This window comes from Rhamphochromis sp. 'chilingali' (assembly GCF_963969265.1).
Source record: "Rhamphochromis sp. 'chilingali' genome assembly, chromosome: 21".
Classification (NCBI taxonomy): Eukaryota; Metazoa; Chordata; class Actinopteri; order Cichliformes; family Cichlidae; genus Rhamphochromis; species Rhamphochromis sp. 'chilingali'.
In genome coordinates, this window is record NC_137949.1 from 31,670,256 (window position 1) to 31,691,850 (window position 21,595).

The 21,595-nt window shown below is 40.7% G+C and overlaps 2 protein-coding genes across 3 annotated transcripts; one reads left to right on the top strand and one right to left on the bottom strand.

Moving 5' to 3' along the window:
* Positions 1–610: 610 nt before the first annotated feature.
* On the bottom strand, positions 611–10,398 carry spint1a (serine peptidase inhibitor, Kunitz type 1 a). Of its 2 annotated transcripts, none has more exons than XM_080870779.1 (10): positions 9,612–10,398; positions 8,988–9,145; positions 8,702–8,843; positions 6,137–6,304; positions 4,896–4,937; positions 4,295–4,423; positions 4,132–4,182; positions 3,841–4,011; positions 1,786–1,848; positions 611–1,584 (listed from the first exon to the last, which is right to left on the bottom strand). In XM_080870779.1, exons 1-10 carry the CDS (start codon positions 10,018–10,020, stop codon positions 1,400–1,402), a joined length of 1,518 nt encoding a protein of 505 aa, XP_080726905.1. In that variant the 5' UTR covers positions 10,021–10,398; the 3' UTR covers positions 611–1,399. The 2 variants fall into 2 exon arrangements, with proteins under 2 accessions (XP_080726905.1, XP_080726904.1); XM_080870778.1 differs by having other exon boundaries at positions 4,295–4,426; positions 9,612–10,397.
* A 3,651-nt stretch (positions 10,399–14,049) lies between these two features.
* ppp1r14d (protein phosphatase 1 regulatory inhibitor subunit 14D) lies at positions 14,050–20,558 on the top strand. The gene is made up of 4 exons (XM_080871079.1): positions 14,050–14,488; positions 19,835–19,915; positions 20,289–20,321; positions 20,422–20,558. The coding sequence occupies exons 1-4, from the start codon at positions 14,309–14,311 to the stop codon at positions 20,488–20,490; spliced, it is 363 nt and encodes a 120-aa protein (XP_080727205.1). The 5' UTR covers positions 14,050–14,308; the 3' UTR covers positions 20,491–20,558.
* The last annotated feature ends 1,037 nt before the right edge of the window (positions 20,559–21,595 follow it).

Genomic DNA, 21,595 nt, shown 5'->3' on the forward strand with positions numbered 1-21,595 from the left:
CCAGACAAGTAACCAAACACAACAAAAATACATTTGCACCTAAACCCAAAACAGCAAAAGCATATTTAATGCTCTTCAAAATGTCTACAGTCTAGGCTACATTGTGATATTACTGTACAGATTTCAACAACTCAGGTACTTTTATAAGGTTTATAAACTGTATTACCTGTGACTTTTAACCACCTGAAGGTGAGACAAAAACTTATTTAACAAATAACTCCACACACAGTCACCAGGAAGTGTGTCATGCTCTCCAAGGGTGTCTTAGAAAGCTAGTGTGTATTACCACAAACACATACCTGAAGATACACACGCAGAGCCCAGATAAGCAACATGGTAAATCTATAAAAACCAATAAAAGATCCAATCATAAAGTATATTTAAAAAAAAAATCAAAAATCTAATTTATTAATCATCCCAGCTGCACATGCACAGACAGGCAGCAGCGTCAGAAGTCTGAAATACTAATTTCACTAACAAAAAACCCCCAAATCAAAGCGTGCGGCACATTACACAAGACAGTGTTGCAAGAGCTGACTAAATGAAAACTGAAACGTGTTCAAACGAGACAGCCGATGTGTTTTGCATGACAAAGATTTCTCAAATAAAAGTGAGTTAATATTTTTATTAAGGAAGAACATCACGATCCAGCAAATATGTACATTTTATGCTGAATAATTAACTGCAAGTGTATTTATTAAAGCGTGAATAAGGAATTGATAATATATGATGCTTGTTCTAAAAACAAATATTTAAAAATGATCAACCCAGAAACTTCAGGGTAAAGCGTTACCTTCTGAAATTCTAAGAATATTTATAGCATTAACTATTCATATGAAATCCATGGGAGTATGTAACAATAGTTTGTAAAACACAATACAAAGAAAATTGGACAGAGTAAAGAAGGCGGCATTAAAGCAACCGCAGTGGCAGTTATGTAATGTCAGTGGCGTTAAAACATCACTGACATTACATAACCGCCAAATTTCCCAGATTTCAGTTGTAAAAAAACAAAACAAAATCAAGAACATTACTTTGTAGAAAGAGGCCAGTTTGGGCCTGATAAGAATGTAGACTTTAATAATTTAACTGTCCACACGGAGCTATAACATAATTTAATGCAACGATGAACATGTAGAGAACCTTTTTTGGGGGGGTGGGTATGGTTAAAATTGATCATGTCCTGTGGAAATCTACTTTCAAAGAATTAAAAGTACTTTCCTATCAGCCTGCACAAACTGCTATCCAACAACTCAAAAAAAAAAAAAAAAAAATCAAATGAAACCTCACATTTCATCACTGATGACGTCCAAGACATCCTTGGCTGTACATTACCTTTAAAAACATACATCTCCAACTCGCAACCTTAACCAAACACCAGCCTTTCTTTTCTCATCGATCAGATGGGTTTGGTGGTGCTATTGTAGACCAGAGCGTCTCTGCTCGGCTCCATCGTGGTGTACGTTGCATTACTGGCAGGCAGACGACGGTGCTGGGACTTCCTTCCCTTTAGGAAGTGGTACACCAGGATGGCTAGAACGATGACAATAGCCACACCCAACACGATAGCTAACGCTAAAATGGCTGTTAAAATGAATTAAAATAAGCATTACAATTACAGACAATTACAGCATTACATTTTTGGTCATATAAGATCTGAGCTTGAAAAGAGGGTGAAGAGTAATGCTCTTGATGTAAAAGTGGTAGGATGGGTATTTAAACCTCAACGGGCAAGAAATTATTTTCCTTTGGTACAGGCATAGATAAAAATAAAGGGTAATATACCTGTTTGGCTGTCACTCTCACTGGTTTCGCTCTCTTGTCTTTCTCTTAAATATACATCATTTTCTGAAAAACAAAAAGCAGTATGTCATTAAAAAAAATAAAAAAAGTTCCTTTAATATTAAAAACAATCTTTTAGAGGAAAGAGCAGGTGTAAAACCACTGCTGAAGTTGGAAATTGTTGGTAAACTCTTGAAATTGTAACACAAGTTAGTAAAGGAGTTCTGAAGTGTGGAGCATATAGATCCAAACCTATTTATAATACCCCAAATGCCACATAAACACTAACAAATAACTATCAATTTCAATCAATAATTCATTCATTTAAACCAGGGATGTCAGTCATTTTCAATCGTGGGCCACATACAGCCCACTTTGATCTCAGTGGGCTAGACCTGACCAGCGAAACTATGTGAAATTACAGGTAAAGTTCTGATATTTTATTGCCCTGATTGTCTTGTAATTAAAAAATATATAGTTTTCTGTAAACTTGTTCACATAAAATGTCATTTTTATTTTACTGTGAAATCGCTGTAAAAACAAACAAACAAACAAACAAAAAAACCTCAGGGGTGTCGTTACAGGGCCAATTTTGGCCCCCGGACCATATGCTTGACACCACTGATCTAAACAGTAAAACCAAGCAACCTGTTACTCTTTAGCATGAAGCAATGATGGAAATAACTTAATATTAACTTGCAGATTTCCTTTGGCCAAACACTTTGACAGTAAAGACAGAATGAATTACATTTTACTGCTTCTCTGTATGTTAGCATCTTTTTACTAATCTGGCAACGAGCTAATATTTGTGTGTCACCGTGCGACTCGGCTATAATTCATACGGTTCATGAGTCTCATTCAGCCGTATTCAAATTATGTGCAATAATGCATGGCCCAAGGTTTCAGTACTGGTTATCATCACCTCCAGCAATAAATGCATAAACATTTTTTGGACCATATGGTAACGCCAGTTTGTCATTATACAAACAGTTCCATATTTACAGACCCAACAATCATGTAGCAGAGTTGGCATTTAGTTGTTTTCACCTGAAACAATATTTAGTTGGCCTTTTTCCTCACCAAATGATCACTAGCTAGTTGTTGGCAGCAGCTGGGCAATAATATACAGGAAGTTTATCAGGGCTTTTTATGGTCCACAAAGGCTCAACGGTGAGATAAAAGATAACGCGAGGTCCACTGTGGAGCTGGCTTCTATCTTTTGTGGGTTCGTGGTAGAATGGGAGGGAGAGCCTTCAGTTTTCAGGCCCCTCTTCTGTGGAACCAGCTTCCAGTTTGGATTCGGGAGACAGACACTATCTCTACTTTTAAGATTAGGCTTAAAACTTTCCTTTTTTCTAAAGCATATAGTTAGGGCTGGACCAGGTGACCCTGAATCCTCCCTTTGTTATGCTGCAATAGACGTAGGCTGCCGGGGGATTCCCATGATGCATTGAGTTTTTCCTTTCCAGTCACCTTTCTCACTCACTATGTATTAACAGACCTCTCTGCATTGAATCATATCTGTTATTAACCTCTGTCTCTCTTCCACAGCATGTCTTTATCCTGTCTTCCTTCTCTCACCCCAACCGGTCGCAGCAGATGGCCCCGCCCCTCCCTGAGCCTGGTTCTGCCGGAGGTTTCTTCCTGTTCAAAGGGAGTTTTTCCTTCCCACTGTCGCCAAAGTGCTTGCTCATAGGGGGTCATATGATTGTTGGGTTTTTCTCTGTATCTATGAAGCGCCTTGAGGCGACTTTTGTTGTGATTTGGCGCTATATAAATAAAATTGAATTGAATTGAATTTGATAAAGAAGTTAAACCTACTGGAAAATAATTCATTTACAGTTCACCTTGTTTACAGTTCATTGTGAGAGCTGTGAACTGCTCCATCAGAACAGGTGTGAAATGTCACCTCTAACAAAGGCGCCCAAACTAAACCCGAGGAAAACAAAGAACCATTTAAACTCATGTAGCATAAAAATGGCATGAATAGGAAATTGTACTATCATATATGAAGTCTGGGATTATGTGTACTATAAATATATAAAAATAAAACCCTACCTGTGACACCACGACAATAGTCTTGACAGGCCTCCTCATTCTCAAACTTGTTATCATTTCCTCCGCAGCCACCGTAGTTGAAGCGCAAACACTTCCGTTCGATGGGTTGGTAGTACCACTTAGTCATACTGTCCCTGCAGTCTCCTGGGTCGGGAGTTTCTGTGCAGTGTGCTGTGAATTTCAATAAACCACCACTAAGGTTACATAGATAATACCAGCCTGTGCTACATTTAGAAATAGCTAATTATATAACAAATAAACTCTAGAGAATGGCTTAGAAGCTCCAATCACCTTTTTTTACATTGACTGGAATCTGCCGCAGAATCTCAAAGTTGTCTTTCACTGACGACCACACAGGAGACAACACCAGTTAGCATGACTTTCAAGAAACATTTTATCAGAGTGCTATCAAAGCCCCATTTGTCATCCCACAAGCCCGTTAGTTATTGCTCACACTCGTCGCAGTTCTGCTCATCAGAGCCGTCGGTACACTGTGGTGTTGAGTCACACTCGAGTGCAGGATCCAAACAGCAACCATTAGCACAGGTGAATTGTGTCGCATTACACGGAGCACCACATTTTTCTGCTGTGACACACAAACATAAGGGAAAGTGTCATTTGTACTGCTCTATGGCCTAGATAGATATTTGCCCTAGATAACTAATTATATCCAATAGCTAATGAACCATCAGACAACTATCACCTAGAGTTGTGGTGAACTTAGCAGTCAGGCCATAAATTTACATAGTTTTGGTTGTGAGAACAGGTTTTTGTCAAATGGCCAGAAACACAGCTTCAAGGGAATTCTGATGGTGTTTCGTAATTGTGTAAATATGAAACTATGTGTCAGTACAAATACATTTGTAAAAGTAAATAAATCACTTTTACATGTTAAGCCAGTCCCTCATTAGGAACCATTCAGCTTGGCACCAGAGACTGTGAGAGCAACACTGAGGTGACCAAGAAAAACATACAGAGTAGAAAAAGTAGACATGCATTTCCAGTTGTGCACATGAGGCTTCTAGTCTTTTGTTCCGCGACCATCATTTACCTACCTTGATTTTTATGAATTGGTAAACCTCTACCAGATCCTTTTACTGAAAGAAATAAAACAAAAGGAGATTATGATTAAATGAAAATGATTTGTTAATTATTTTTTTTTACCAGGGAGTAAGCTACAGAAAGTCGTTAGTATTGAGATTTTCCTCAAATAAAAAGGGGTTTGATAATCTTAAGGAGAAGAAATGTTCATTTCTTTTAATTACAAACTATCAGTGAAGCCATAAAAAAAAGAAGTAAAATCTTAAAAACAATTATTACAGTGGAATTGAAACAAAAGTACCGGTACAGTTAATTCCCATCTTAAATTTGAGTAGATTTAAATCCAGACCGAAACAACTGTATCTGAGAATCTTGGAGAATTACACCGAGCTTTTAGATCAGGTCACTGACGTGTCCTGACGGTGACATTTCACCTCTTCAGGCAGAAAGACGACAACTTTCAGCAATAGTCTGCTATCTCAGAATCACTCAGCAGAGAGGCTGAGGAGGGATTTTGTCCCTTGGGCGATCAGACAGTATAACACCTGGGGGGATGTTTTCAATTTTTCAAATGTTTTTAAATAATCAATTAATATATTTTGTATTGTATTACTACTACTTCTATGTTTTCTGTTAATGCACCTGAGGAGACATTTACACCTACTCTGGAGAGCAGTCTTGATTTGTTGTGCAGAGATAAGTGTACATTTTCTTTACCATACAAAGGACTTTGCACTTATCCATTAGAATCGTGTTCACCGGCATTTTTTGGAACAAGCCTTGATATTGGCTTTGAAGTCTCTACTTGATTTTTCCTTTATTTAAAAAAAAAAAATAATAGTTCATCTTCACTTGCAGGCTCACGTGATTACCTCTCACAGCAGGAGCTATTTGGAGAATGAAACAAAGCCAAAGTCTCGCAGCTCTGGGCTCTGTGTGCTCAAAGGGCTGGATCTCTGACACAGTTCTGTCTGTGCTGATGTAACTACTCAAACGAAAGCTTAGACCTGAACCTGACACTTAGTGGCAAAAACACTTGTTTTAAATTGAAGGGAATGCTCTAAAACAGGGCTTGAAAATGTAAAAGATGTATACCAGGGCAAGCAGTTACAGTTTGTTCTCTAGATATATATATCCTCTTATAATCTGTAATGTAAACCCCTTCAGTGAATTGACACACACACATATTAATGATCTGTCAGTCATTTAAATGAAAAACAACAAACAGAAGAATAAAAGCATTGATCACAGGTACCTGAACCGTGGCAGGCCTTAACGCACTCGCCCTCAGTGAGATAGTTGTTGAGATTCTCCCTACAGCCCCCAAATAAGAACTCCTCACACTTTTCTTCGGCGCCATTGTAATGCCACCGAGGGAAAGAGCCACGACACGGTCCAGCCTTCTTCGGAGCCATACAGTGGTCTGATGGGACACAAAATAAAAAGGATTACCTTTGAATCACAGCTAACTTACTCCACCACACATTAAATTTCACTAGTAACTTCACAGCCTGTATGTGTTCACTTGAAAATATGAAACCTGTCAACAGCTTATCAAAAGGCCATTTCTTTGTGACTTTAAGAGGAAACAAATTGTGCTTTTTCTTATTTTCAGTAATATAAATGCTGCTAAGATCCTATTAAACACGGCCAGAGTTTCAAGCTATGAGCTCAGCGTGTGTGCAAGAAACCCCTGTGAGGCAAAAGGATTCAGGTTGTTCTAAACGCTCACTCTTCCCTCATGTATGTTTTATCACTCGGCTCTGGGTATGAGGACAGAAACCTCACACACCTGCTGTTCAAATATTATCTGTGTCAGGGGCAGCCAATTAAAGAAAGTTGGCTTAAAGGGCAATTAGCACCTTTCCCTTTAAGACCAAGCACTCGTGCTGATAAGTCAAACAGTGGATGAATCAAGATACTGCGCCAAGGCCCTGTGTTAAGATAAATAAGGATAATATGGGAATTTAATTCATCAAAATGACTCTAAAAGAGTCCAACTTGAAAAGTAGCTGAAAAGAAATCATAAAACAGATCCCCATTAACAAATATAAAATGATTCACTATTAGTCAATGCTTTAAATGTTAATCAGATGACTTTCTGAAGCAAATTAACAATATGACACTTGCTTTAAGTCCATAATCCAATCTGATCAATCGTATGAGACAGCTGTCCTGTCTCATACGCGATACTTTATTTGGTGAGATTTTCTTTGACGTGTGCTTCCTTGTTGTCTTGAGAGCAGACAGATAATTACTTATGAAACTGCCGTCCAGACAGAAAGAGGGAGCAGAAAAAAGAAGTGGAGAACAAAAGAGCTACAGATCATGCGAATGTGGTTAATGACACAAAAGATCATAGATTCTTTTTACACTGGAAAAGGAAACGTAGCATTTGGAAGTATAAGCTGTACTTTAATTGGTAAGTTCTCGTATTATTTCTTCATTCATGAATGGCAAGAATTGTCATGCAAGAGTCGCGGCACTGACACAAAGGCAAGTCTCAGCAACAATCACACATATTCCACAGAAAGCATTCCTGAACATTATTCAGCACTAAACCTGTTAATGGGTGACTGAACCAACTGCATGGTTAGAAATCTTTTCCTGTCCTTCACTATATAATCAACCAGCAGATGCAGAACTAAGCAAAAGACAACCCCCTATAGCGCACACGTATTTTTTAAAAACAACAGATTTTAAATGACTTAATTAGTACGGACACTAACATTTACGGACATTGACTTTTTGTTTGTGCCGCCTAAGCAGAAACCAGACTGACAGGTTCTTCTGAGTTGGGGGAGGAGTGATGGTATCGGGGGAACAGTAAAAACCACACCGATTGAGATTGCTCACTTCCGTTTTCTCCAGAGAGCGTCATGTCGCCTTACTGTGGTATTTTACAACAGAAGCGACCTGGATATTACTTCCCCTCACACAAAAGGAGAATATTAAACCAGTCGCTTGTGCTCCAAAGTTCATTTTCCTGCTACCAGCCCTCCTTCCCCAGAGTCTTAGAATTGGGTGTAATCCCTTTAAAACACAAGCTTTTATCCCTCTGTGTTCATGTTGTCATGTCACTCTGTCCACAGGAATGATTCTAGCATGTTGTGACATGTCTGCCAACATGGAAGGACTTCAAGGAGCAACTGAAAACAAGCTGCTTGGAAATGTTTAATATTCCAGGGTCAGGGTGATGCAACAGAAAATTAATTAATTAAAATAAATAATCCATATATTTACAAAATTATTTTTTTTGGGGAAATATCTGAATTAGGACGTCTTGACCCCATTAAAGAAAATGTCAACAAATACGATACGGAGGAAAACATGACTCATTACAACTGAAACTGAACCATAGCTCCTGCCAGTCTATCAAGTAATGAAACATATCGGCCAACTCCAAGCTGAGATGTAATTTCCAGCTTCGGACTGGCAGCGCGGTATTTATGTCATGAAGACTCTGATCTACAGGGTAAGGTTCTCTCTCCATTTAAAACTTAAAAACAGATACATGGACTGACTCTTAGATATCACTTTTCTGCTTCAGCATTCAAAGTGCTTTATACAGCAGCCTCAATAACAGAAATAAGCACCTTTGTTCTACACCTAACCCTTCTATCTAACATTCCAACTGTGATCGTGCCAGAGGATACTTTGGCATACAGACTGGAGAAGTCAGGGATAGAACCACCAATCCTTCAAATAGTAGATTCCTTGCTCCACCTCGTGAGCCACAGCCACCACATAATTTAAATCCCAGTATGTTCAAATCATGCTGAAGGTTCAAACAGCATCTTTTTTCAGACTAGATACTCACGCTCAGACTGCTCAGGAGTGAGGACGAGGACCTTAACTTCGGTTGAATCCGACTGGCCGATAGTATCCGTAACAGTCAGCTGGAACCTGTATTTCCCAGATGTCAGGTTGGAAACAACCATTTGGTCTTTAAATTGGATGTCCTGTAGGGCATATAAAGACAGTGTCTCACGTTTTTTTTAGTGAAACAGCAGGTGGAATCAATACAGTTATAGCAGATATTCCTATAAATAAATGCCATCGTCTTAAAATAATGGTGGTAAACTCAGGTTTGTCACTCTCCTCACCTCATAGACAGCATATAGATATTCGGTGAGCATTTTCCACTTGTAGGACACAATCCCTTTGTCATCTCTGCTTTTCATACCATTCAGTACCAGGCTTTCATGAGGCTGGATCACCTGGCCCGGACCTCCATCGGCCACTGGACGACGGTCATCAGTATCTAGAGCGAAACCGTGAGATTGGTGGGAATCACATTTTGACCAGTTTTAACAGAAAATGTAAAAGAAATAAGCAACAAAACAAAAACAGTACAAGCAACTAAACAAGCTGAAGAGAGATGAACATGCTAACCCTTCCAGGCATGTAGAAACACGCAAAACTGAAGATTACTGCCATAGATATGAAGAACAAGATATGCTTGTTATCATTAAACAAAACAAAAAAAGGGTGAATCAAAACTAGTGGATTTAATTATCGGAGTGTGCTAACAAATTTGGCAAATTCATGACCTTTAAGCATTTAAACAGGACACCCTCATAATGTCTGTTGTGAAGTTGGGTTCCTTAGAAAAAAGAAATGTCACTACTGGATGTTCCCACAGTTATAGTCCGTATGCATGTCAGATATTCACAAAGGCATAACTAACAACACTATGACAAATATTCTTTTGTGAGTTTTGGCCTTACCTGGGTCGGGGTGATTAACATGGTACCTGCTAAAAATGTTCTTGTGGATATAACTGTCGTATCCTTTCTTCCCAACAAAGTGGCAAACGTATTTCTGTTTGTACAGGCAATCAAAGAGAAAGCAGGAGCTGATCGTGCCTCCCTCCTCTCCCTCCTCCATGAAGGCGACATTGCACCTGGAATCTTTGCAGCAGGCTTGCACGCAGTCCTTGTGTCGATACAGTTTCGGCGACGAAATAAACGTCGCTCCGTCTTTCACAGATCCGTCGGCATCGAGCACAAAGTCATCCCGACCTTTCTCGAATTGGGCCAAGCATTCCTCACCAACCTGCTGACCAGCGGTGGTTACAACAAGTAACAAGAGCAGCAGCGCACACGCACCCGATCGTCCTTTAATTAATGAATACATTATTTTAAAATAAGAGTCCCACGATGGCAAATTGACGCAAATAAAATCCAGAAGTGAAAGTGAAATCGGTTCAATATTTAAATATAAAAACAGCCACAGTTGGGAAAACTTATAACAAAAAACAACCTAAAAAGAGAGACCAGTTTAGGCCTCAAAGCTAAACAACACTTCTCCTCCTCGGCAGTCGACTCTGATTAAACTAACAACTTCCTGATATTCCACAAGACGTATCTGAGTGCTACCACACTGATCTGACGCTTTACGAGACTGAAACTCAGAAGAGATTAACCTGTTTGATGTCGGCAAAAACCACGGAGTCAACGACATAGCCCAGGTGACTCACCTGAGATACAGGAAGTGAAATTCCACTCTTGAGCCGCGCCACTCCCTTCTCTCTCCTAACAAAACAGGGACAGAGGACCGAGCGTGTGAGTGTAAAGCAGCACTGTAAACACCCGGGCGACACTCCAGTCAATCATTCAGTCCTCAACCTTTAGGGTTGATTTCAAGTTCCATTAGTAGATAATATCTAATAAAATAATATCAGTCAGCAATAAAACAACTAAACAAAACACACGTATTTATTTTAACGCTATACAAACGGCTGTTTTATTTTTAAAAATGAATTAGTAAATGAGATAAATCTAAAAATCCGTCAGATAAACCAGTCGTTGGCAACAAGAGAAAATACACATATTAAAATGAATGAATATAGAAAAAATACTATTAAATCTTCTTTCATAGTAATCAGAAATGTAAAGCGAAAACCAACAATAAGATCTTGAGAACTCTGCGTGCCACCAGTTTTAACGTGCATGCGCACTGAAGTCTCTCGATCTGCATTGAGGGGATTAACGCTATCTATCTATCTATCTATCTATAAAAACACCCAGCACGCCCCTGCGGGCGGTTTATCCCTCAAGCTCGGGTCCTCTACCAGAGGCCTCGGAGCTTGAGGGTCCTGCGCAGTATCTTAGCTGTTCCCAGGACTGCGCTCTTCTGGACAGAGATCTCCGATGTTGTTCCCGGGATCTGCTGGAGCAACTCGCCTAGCTTGGGAGTCACCGCACCTAGTGCTCCGATTACCACGGGGACCACCGTTACCTTCACCCTCCACATCCTCTCGAGCTCTTCTCTGAGCCCTTGGTATTTCTCCAGCTTCTCGTGTTCCTTCTTCCTGATATTGCTGTCATTGGGAACCGCTACATCGATCACTACGGCCGTCTTCTTCTGTTTGTTGTTTTATATCTATATATATATCTATATGTATATCTATAGATATATATATAGATATACATATAGATAGATAGATAGATAGATAGATCACCCTAAAAATTTTTTTCTTGATAGTTATGAAAAGTTGTGGAGACCTCGTTGTGTTGAGATCTGGTGAGCATAGCAGCTGTCACAGCATTTGAGTGTCATTTTCACACTCATGAAAACCATTTAGTGACCTCCTCTGCCTGATGGGGGGAACTGCCACCTCTGAAGAAACCACTGCCATCAGGATAGAAACGTTTAATCGCATGATTTAAGTGATCGGGAGAACTTTGTAAAGTGAAGTGACCATGCACTCTGAGGAGACAAGTAACACCTCTCCCCGCAAAATAACACGATGATAGCATGCCCTACCTACACCACACATGAATCACTCAGTTGTGAGAATATGGAGAGGAATGATTCATCGGTTAATATCGTTTCCCACTGCATCTCTAGACTAGTGCCTGTGGCTTTTGTACCACAGACGTGCATTTATCATTGTAATAGGGTTTGTGCACTGCAACACAATATCTCCCTTTATGTAAATGTCACTGAAAGGTTTTTGCTGACAACCTAGGGGGAGGATTGCTCTTCTGTTTCTCCTCACATATTGCACTAATGCACATCAAACGTGAGCTGCTGACCACAATTTCCAAGCCTTTTTTTTTTTTTTTGAAACTGATGTCTTTACCATAGATGCAAATTAGGAATTCTTCCAAAATGGAAAAAGCTGAACAGTCTCTGTGGCTGTGAAGCTCCTCTTTCAGTGTCTAATTACTTACCCTATTTTTTTTATACTGTCACGGACCTAAAATGTTCATGAGCTTTAATCCAGAAGATGGCAGTATGGCCCCACCAAATGCTGAACAAGCTGGCTTGGGTGAGCAGTTTATTGTTTATTTCTAAAATTACTGTAAAAAAATAAACAAACAAACCAAAACATGCGTCTAGCCCTAATATGAAAAAACAAAACAAAAGGACCCATCTTTTAAATTCACAGCAGCCCCAGTTCTCTTTGTCATAGTAATACTGAGCTGATTCAGGCTGGTGACTCATTAAAATATGTGACCAGTCAGGAAGCAATGCATGAACCAGGTGTGGAGCAACAGGAAGTTGATAATCAAATTATGCAATGTAAATAATTTGGTTTAGAAATGTTGAAAGACAAAAACACTCAGAAAATTACTATCTTGTAGAAAACAAAGTTAGTGGGGTTATCTGTGAACTCTGCTGCCTAAAAGGACCCATCTTCAGCCCTACGGGTCACACGAGCTGAGGTCAAGCTTATTTGGGTGGCTGTAGCTCAGGTGGCAGAGCAGGTCAGCCACTAATCAGAAGGTCGGTGGTTCGATCCCAGGCTGCCTCCTGGCTGCATGTCAAATATACAAATGGGCAAGATACTAACCCCGTGTTTACCTACTGGTGGTGGTCAGAGGGCCCGGTGGCGCCTGTGTCCGGCAGCCTCGCCTCTGTCATTGCGCCCCAGGGCAGCTGTGGCTACAATGTAGCTTGCTATCGCCAGTGTGTGAATGTGTGTGTGGATGACTGAATGTAGTGTAAAGCGCTTTGGGGTCCTATGGACTAGAAAAGCGCTATACAAATGCAGACCATATTTATTGGCCCTGCTTTCTTTTTCTGTCACCTACAATGAGTCACCCTGATAGGCCTGAGGTGAGAAGGCCTAGCCTTTTTTTTTAGACAACCCAATAGAGCAGAACCAAGTAGCCATAAGATGGGATGGATGAATTTGTTTGCTTGGAAAGGTGAGCTGCTCGAGGCACTCAATAATTCAGTGTTTGTAACAGACGGTGCATCAGTGGGTGAACACTTGCAGGCATGCCTGATGGATAGTCCCTGCCAAAAGCCAAAAAAGCTGAACCCCATTATTCATATCGTAATACGATCTGTGGAAACTCTGCAGCCTGTTGCCTCTCTTGTCTCAGCTGTAATAATCTGGCATAGGTGTCCACTACTATGAATTTTTTTGACCTGTGGGGTGGAGTGCTGCTGTTTGACTTTGGAAACACTGATGCTTTCAGACTTTTGTCGTTTGACTTCTAAAGAGTCATAAACACTGCTGCTGCCGCTGCGTCATCCATTATTTACCTGTGCGTAACTGAGGATGCCAATTGGACTTCAAGGCTTATTAAACGCACACCTGATAATACCCATTATAAAGGACTAAGCAGCTACCATACTAGAGGAACCCTGGATCACCTGTCAGGTTGGGGGGGACCCAGCTATAGTTAGAAGTGTTTGTGAACTTAAGAAGCATCAAGGATGGCAAACCCATTTGAGTCTGTCAACTTATAAATACTTAAGGTACTTTTACTGAGGGGGGAAACAATAAAAAAGAACACGAGTGGTGTGCCAGTAATGACAGGATTGGCAAGACGTGCAATGATCAGAAGGGAAAGATCAAAAGTGCAAAAGGATATGCTGGGATATTTTCACCCAGAGTTATTATCCTAACTTGATTGAAGGCAGTTGCCCTTTCACCCATTCTCCTCTTTTTATTGCTGTAATTGACCTATGCCCACTGCCTCCCCCCAACCACCTTTCCCCACCCACCCCTTCCTGATATAAGACAGACAAAGAGAGCAAAACGCAAACACACACCCTGTAAAGTGTGTGCACATACACACATGCAGAGGCAAGCTCGGAGCCATATCTCATTACCATTCTACTGATAGTGCAGCCAGTGGGTGTTGCAAGAGGAGGAGAGAAGGAGAGCAAGACAGTGAGCTTTAGAGAGGGACAGAGAGAGAGAGAGAGAGAGAGAGAGAGAGAAGGGGGGTCGGGGGTGAGGACAAGCAGGGAACCAGAGGCAGTGCTAAGGAGAAGGGAGAGCACGAGCACTCCACAAAGATAACAGGAAACACAGGAGATACGTGTGGGAGCAGCGTATCACTAAAAGAAAAGCAGAGACAGAGCTGGGGATTCAGAGCCTGCAAGTCCAGCGTGCCTGTAGGTCTGTCTGTGTTCCAGCTCGGTGCGTTTCCACGGATCTCCTGAGGCCGTGGCAGCCATGGCATCAGACCCTAGCACCCAGTCCAGGGTGATGTTCCAGGCAACAGACAAAGCAGAGGAGCCGGCGCACCGCAAACTTGGCAAGCTGACAGTCAAATACAACCGCAAGGACCTGCAGAAGAGGCTGGATATCGAGGAGTGGATCGACGGGCAGCTGCACCTGCTGTTTGACTGTGAGGTAGGACGGGGCTGGCTCACACAGACACTCACTCAGAAGCACGCTGTGCCGGGGGTGGCCAAAGAGGAGGAGAGGGGAGCAAGTAAGGGGAGAGGCACCGAGCCGCTCAAAAAGGGTGCTTGTAATAGAAACGACAAGAACCTCATAGGGGAGTGGGTGGTAGGAAAGTAGCTGTGTTTCACGGCTGTTCTTTCTGGTACAGAAACCCTCGCATGTCATCAAAATGACTGAGGTGCCAGCTGTGTGGTCTTCTGCACTAAGAGATCGAATGATTTTGCAGAGAGGGGACGTGACTAGTAAGCACGACCACAATTACACACCTCGGTCTCTTTAAGCATACGTGGTTGCCATGTGGCTACATTAAGATACGAGGCGTTTAGATGATGTCCTTGCACATAACAAAGTTGTACAGTGAGGCAAGCAACAGTAACAGTGAGTCAGTGCACCAAAACAATTATGTCACAATCCAACGTCTGCGTGTCTTGTGACAGATTCACCCAGTCACTCAGTAACTATGTAATCGAAAATACAGTACATAGTTTGATTGCTCACATATAAGGAAATGATTAACGATGATGGTTTCGATATGGAAATTAACATGCAGCAGGCATTGGAAAAAACAAAAGATATGCAGTCTGTATTACCACAGGACATGTGATGGTTAAAGAGTTACATCATGGAAAAGCATTACTATTACTTCCATAGCGAATTTATTCCATGCTCTGAAGACGGCTTCATTTTAATACAGCGAGGACTCTACCAACAACAACATCCTTCATATCTTCCCTCCTGCACGGTGGGATGCAATCCAATTATGTCATAGGCTCCATATTGATTTGCTTGGCGTTCACTAAGGGGAAACCATGGCAACAGATGTCTCGTCGCCTACACGAGGCGGTGTGGCACGTTGGAATTAAGGGTGCCTGTTAAAGGAGGGCGAGCTTTCCAGTGACGACGTGGATCAGATGACAACGCAGCCTCAGTTTCGTGCCGGAGAACTCAGAGACAAAGTGTTTCTCGTTTCTCTCAAACCACACGGAGGCTCTCCTCACTTTAAGATGGTCTAGAGCCACCTCTCTGCCTGGCATCCCTTTACATGATCAATAAACCCTTTTCATGTTGCATAAAGCAATGCATAATAGTTAGGGCTGAATCTGATGACCCTGAATCCTCTGTTAGTTACACTGTGAGTGTTTCTTCGTCACTCTTTATTTGTGTTTATACACATTTTGTCCTGTCCTGGCTGTGTCTTTCTGAGTCTGGTTTTGCTGGAGATTTCTTCCTCATTAGCTCAAAAGTGGTCGTTACCTTTACCTTACAATATAAAGCCCCTTAAAGTGACTGCTGTTGTGATTTGGTGCTACATAAAAAAAAATTGAATTGTAATTGAATTGAATATAGAAACACTGCAGAGCACGAGCAGGTGGGCAGATCTATGGCTGCCTGCGGACAGGGAAGTTCTGTGGAGAAAATCTGAACATGATTAGATAACGTCTTTATCTAAACCAGGGTTAAGCCTGGCTGCCTTAAAGTTAAACCATTTGAGTCACAACTCAGGGTACTTAAGTGTTTTCCTCCTCAGGATACTTGTTTTGTGAGCCTCTTGGTAATATATGTTAATATGCTTGCGATGCTGAGGGCAGAATAAATCACATTAGTTGAAACTGGGACACGTAGACAAAAACAGATCCAAAGTCTTGTCTCTGTCTACTCTTTTGATCTTGTCCCAGAAACATACAATTATTTTAGTACTTCTGCTTTTTCGTTCTGGTTCTAACGTGATCTAACATAAGTGTAATTGTGCAGCACATGTACAGCACAGATAGCAGATGTTCGCCCTGCCGCAGGATGGACGGATTCTCGGTATAACTGACAACAGAGCAATAACACAATGCATTTCTTTGATGGGTTTACAATAATACCTGCTACCACTGACTTCAAGTACCTTGTCTTTACAATTTCCTTAAGACAAACCTACATTCTTTACATATGGAAATTAAGGCTCAACTTTCCACTTTGGATAGCCTGAATATTTGCATCAGGTCCTCATGTGGGATTATTTGCTCTTGTCCACGTGCACAGGCCAGTGTAATGAATTTTGCATGGGCTCAGGGGAAGGTTCCTTTGTTGGTTCTCTGAGTCTTCCGCGTGGAAGCATTTACCGTCAGTCCCCTGTGTCACCGCCTGAATTATTTAGACACATCTCTAATTCATAGAAAGCACTGCCTCAGTCTGGTGTGGCGGCTTCCGTTTGCAGAGTTCACACCTTTCAAACTATATACTAAGTAAAGAATTCTAAAATAGGCAACGCAACCTCTCAGTCTGCATGCTTCGATTTAGACAGACACTTCTATTTTCCCCACTGAGTGTCAGTCTTCTTTAGTGAAAACTTGTTTTTTTAAATGTGCAAACTGCAGAAATTTCCACTGAGAGACAGTAATTTGTTTGAGACTTTATGCAGACTGGGATGAATCCTATGAAGTTCAGCTGATTCTTGTTTAAAAAATTGCTCAGATTTGTATGTAATTAGACAACAGGATAAGGCTCCCTTTTTTCTCTTGCAACTCTGCCGTGACTCACTTGCTGAAGTTAATGAATATTTTGAGATGTGGACAGCTCGTGCTTCTGGCAGGAAAAGGGAAGGGGATGATAAGTTAACATGTGCCGGCATCTTCTCGAAACAAGACACGTTTTCCTGGGCATGGCTTCCTGTGTAATAACAAACACCATGATGAGCGTTTGATGTTAATGTTAATATCCTGTTATAAGGAAAGGCTAGTGAACCGTGTTACTGACTGTGTTATGAAATTACAGGAAGTTCAACTAAACCTGTTATAATAATAAAAAAAGAAAAAAAAAGAAAAAGCTGTCGTGTTGTTAGCTGCTCATGCCCACAATAGTGAAGTGTTAGTGAAAATAGCAAACCCTTCCTGTCTAATCCCTGCTGCTGCTTAGCAAAGAATAATACAGCATCATCAAATCTAAGTGTTCAGTGGTCACAGCAATAAGCAAAGTTTAGTTTGCTTATTATTCACCAGCTGATTATTAGAGCTATGCAAAAGTGGTAATGCTCTTCTTAATATCAGTAAATATCCAAATTGAAGCTGAATAAAAAATCAGACATAGCTTGAATTTCCTGTCTGGTACTTAATAAATGTCAAGGAGTGATATTGATTGCTCAGTTAACAGGTCAAAGGTCACCAAAGTCATTATTCCCTTGGGATATCAAATGTCAACATATTACACAACAATTTTATTGGCTCAGACACCCTCTCTTGATTTAAGCAGTGAGAATATCACATCCTAAGGCAAAGCTAATGGCAAACACTCTGCACATAGTAGCTACTGTTCTATATGTGGACAGTTTCCCATCACTGCAGCTCAGGAGTGCTTGTTGAGAGAGTTTTAGGTCAACTCCCGATAATGGTGAAATGTAAAAATTGTAAAATTCCGGTGGAAGTCGTCTTATCTTCGCAACATATTTGCACTACTACCATCTGAAGCTTCAGTCCTCTGAGAGCCACTTTGATATTCATGAATTTCAGCATTAGTGCCAACATTGGTTTTAGCTTTAGTATATTGCTTTTTAACTTCAAAAAGTGCTGCTGAGATGGTTTCCACCCAGAGGCCTCATTAAAAGGCCCTTTCCCTCTCACAATGAAGGTAAATCCCGGCGAGAAATACTGGGAAGTTAGAATGAGGATCAGATTGTGAGTCTTCGTGATAAACGCATGTGTTCCTCCCAGCAAGAGGAAGCCGTCGCTCATTGATATTCAGCAGTGCTCTGCATTGCCTCACTTTCAGAGGCAGACTGAGGAAGTTTAAGAGCAGTATAAGTACATTAGAGAGGTTTCCTTTTCACTGGACATGAAGTATACTTATACACATTTCTATTCTCATACAATTATAGTAGAGCCACTGAATGGCTCCAAATGGTGAAAATTAAACCTCTTCAGTCATGTCATAGGTAATCTTAGCACTGTTTGGAATGCATACTGAACACAATTCTACAAAACCCCAAACCCCAATCCATTTTAATAAATACAAGTATAATAATAAACGTATTCACTGCTTTTTTTTCTTTTAGTCATTAAGATGCTTTGTTGAAGTTTTTCAGGATTACACTATCAGCACTTTTGAACCAGGTCAAGTACAAAACGCAGTACAGTTGGTAAAGCAAAGTCCATAAATGCACAGCTTAGATATAATAATAATAATAATAAAAAAACCTTCGGCACTGCATTTATCCTGCAGACATCAGCAGAATTACACAGGGTCCAAATTGGCAGTGTGTATCAATTAGAGGCAGGCACGGGGGCCCATCTATTCTGCCACTCAGCACTTCCGCATTGATTAGCTCTCTCTCCACATCTAGAAAGCTGTGTGAGCCCCGTCCTTTCATGTCATGAAAGCTCCCAAACCAGAAAATATTCCTCCTAATAAAAAAAAGAGACCACACTCGTCAAATATGAGCATGCACCTGCTGACTCCAGATATCTTCGAGTTCCTCCAGTGAGCACTCCTCATTCTCCCTGAAAGGTGTTCAGAGCTTGTTACATGAAGTGATTGCTTTGCTATATTTGGCCTTGAGAGTGGAGAGTGCTATGTTTTACAGTCTTCACATATAATTGCTGCTAATCTTTAAAAATGATGCAATCTATAGGTCGTTACATTGCAGTTGGGAGCGCTCGTGGGTTTGTGTTGTTTTTTGTTTTCCAGGTGTGCAGTATTAAAAACATGTGACGTGCATCAGAGATTAATATGTAAAAAAAAGTGGCGGAGCTGGGAATGCCAGCTGGCTGAACCATCCATAAAATCTGAATCCTGAATCCTCATACAGCCTTTCTGTCTTCATCCATCAGCCCACTGCAGCTTTTCCCATCAAGTCAATCAATTTTTTATCCTCTACAGTAAACCCACACCAACATAACTAATAAATTTGTCCCATGTTCCTCCCCTCACCCCCAACCAGTCGTCAGATGGCTGCCCATCCCTGAGCCTGGTTCTGCCAGAGGTTTCTTCCTGTAAAAAGGGAGTTTTTCTTTCCCACTGTCACCAAGTGCTTGCTCGTCGGGTTGGAATATCTGATTGGTTTTCTCTCTAAAGTGCCTTGATGCGATTTTCGTTGTTATTTGGTGCTATATAACTAAAATGGAATTGAACTGAAAACGTAAGCCTTAGTCTTCTGTCTGAATGACTACGCTTAGTTGGCTGGAAAGATGAGGAGGGATAAGAAGCCAAGAAGCCCACATTATACAATCCAATTTGTAGGAGTTTGTGAGGCATGCAGAAACACAAGTCTCAATGAATATGGTCTTTAACTTTTATTCCTCTCCACTCTCACAGGAAGAAGAGATCCCAGAGTTAGAAATCGACATAGACGAGCTCCTGGAGCTGTCGGATGAGGGGCAAAGAACCCGGCTGGAGGTAGGATTCTGTAGAATAGCCTAAATACTGATCTGATTAAACATCCCAATTGCTTGTTAATGACTTGTCAGTCATTTATTATTGTTGAGTGTATCTGCAACTAGTTCCCCTAAATTACATATGTATATTAGTGCTGTCAGCGTTAATCTCGTTAAAATGACGTTAGCGCCATAACAGCATTAACGCGGCAAATCTCCGGATCGCCCCATGTGAGGGCAGCACGGCAGTGAAGCCCCTCGCTGTCAGCACTAATGTACATATTTGTATTTGGTTGTCCTTAAGAAGAAACTGACTCATAATGAAATCCTGTTGTGCAATGTATTCAAAGAAAAAACAATGGAGAAGTGTATACCTCTTTCTGTTTGTTCACTAGGAGTTGTTGCAAGAATGCGGGAAGCCAAAAGAGGTGAGACAAAAACTTAGAAAAGAGGACTGAAATAATAAGTCTACTTATTGTTTTAAAGTTACATAAAAAATTAAATAAAATTTCCCCATCTTCTCCACAGGATTTTATCAACGGGCTGCTCTACAGGATAAAGGGTCTACGTAAAATGTCAGGTCCACTGAAGAAATAATTGTAGGTCAAATTAAGAATGGAGACAATGTGGAGCCGCTCATCTTCCCGTCCCCCCACGCATTAACCATTTGGATGCCTGTAGGTGTGGATCAGAGGGACTATATTCCTGCCCCCTGCCTCCTCCTGCTGGGTCATCATCAATGTAACACCAGAGCTGTGGGGCTTTGAATTGATTTTTTTTTTAATGTTATTTCAAATTCATTTATAGACTGCTTCAACATTTTGTTTCCCAATACCATACCAATAACGTACACGTGATACAAGCTGTACTGACTATTACTCAGACGGACTGTTTCTTGTGTATGACTGTACATTTTTAGTTGCTTATTTATGTACATAAATATTTTTGTTCAGATAACAGTGTTGTCAAAATGTAAAAAAAGAAAATAAAAACATTTCAACATTTTCAAGACAATGCTCACATCTGATTTTTAACAAAGTGATACATCAATATGCTTCATCAGGTATTATCATTTCCACTCATTCAAATAAATAGTGGCGTGTACATTACACTAATTGGTTTACAGTACCAGTTAAACTACCCTGAGCTCATAACTGCTCAGAAACACAGATAATGATTTTGCCCTACAGTCTACAGACAACTTTCCTACAGAACGGCAGTCAGCATTTTATTCCCAAAACATAAAGTAGTGTTTTCAGGCATTTTCAACAGATTGATGGAAACAAAGGAAACTTCCATTAATGTTCCATTAAGTATGCATCCATTATCCTCGTCCATTTCCCGTCTGGGGTATGTGTATGACACGGCCAGAAAAGGCACAGTAACACTTTCCATATGAACCTTAATGGAGCAAACCCCAAGAGAAGAGTGTAATTATGGTTTCTCCTCAGCCAGACAGTAATGCACGCTGATGAGCCTGCACTCTGGCCTTCTCTCTGTCAAACACAGAGGGTCTTTCGGGTGAGGTCTCCACTATAGAAATTTATATGGTTCTCCTCAACTTCTCTGACAAAGGCATGTATACTATAAGAACTGCACTCCTTACAAGGCCTGACAGACTGAGATATTTTTATCAAGTAATAATACGTTGGATCTAAAAAGGAAAAAAAATAAGGCTTTAATGTTTAAATTAAGACTAAGG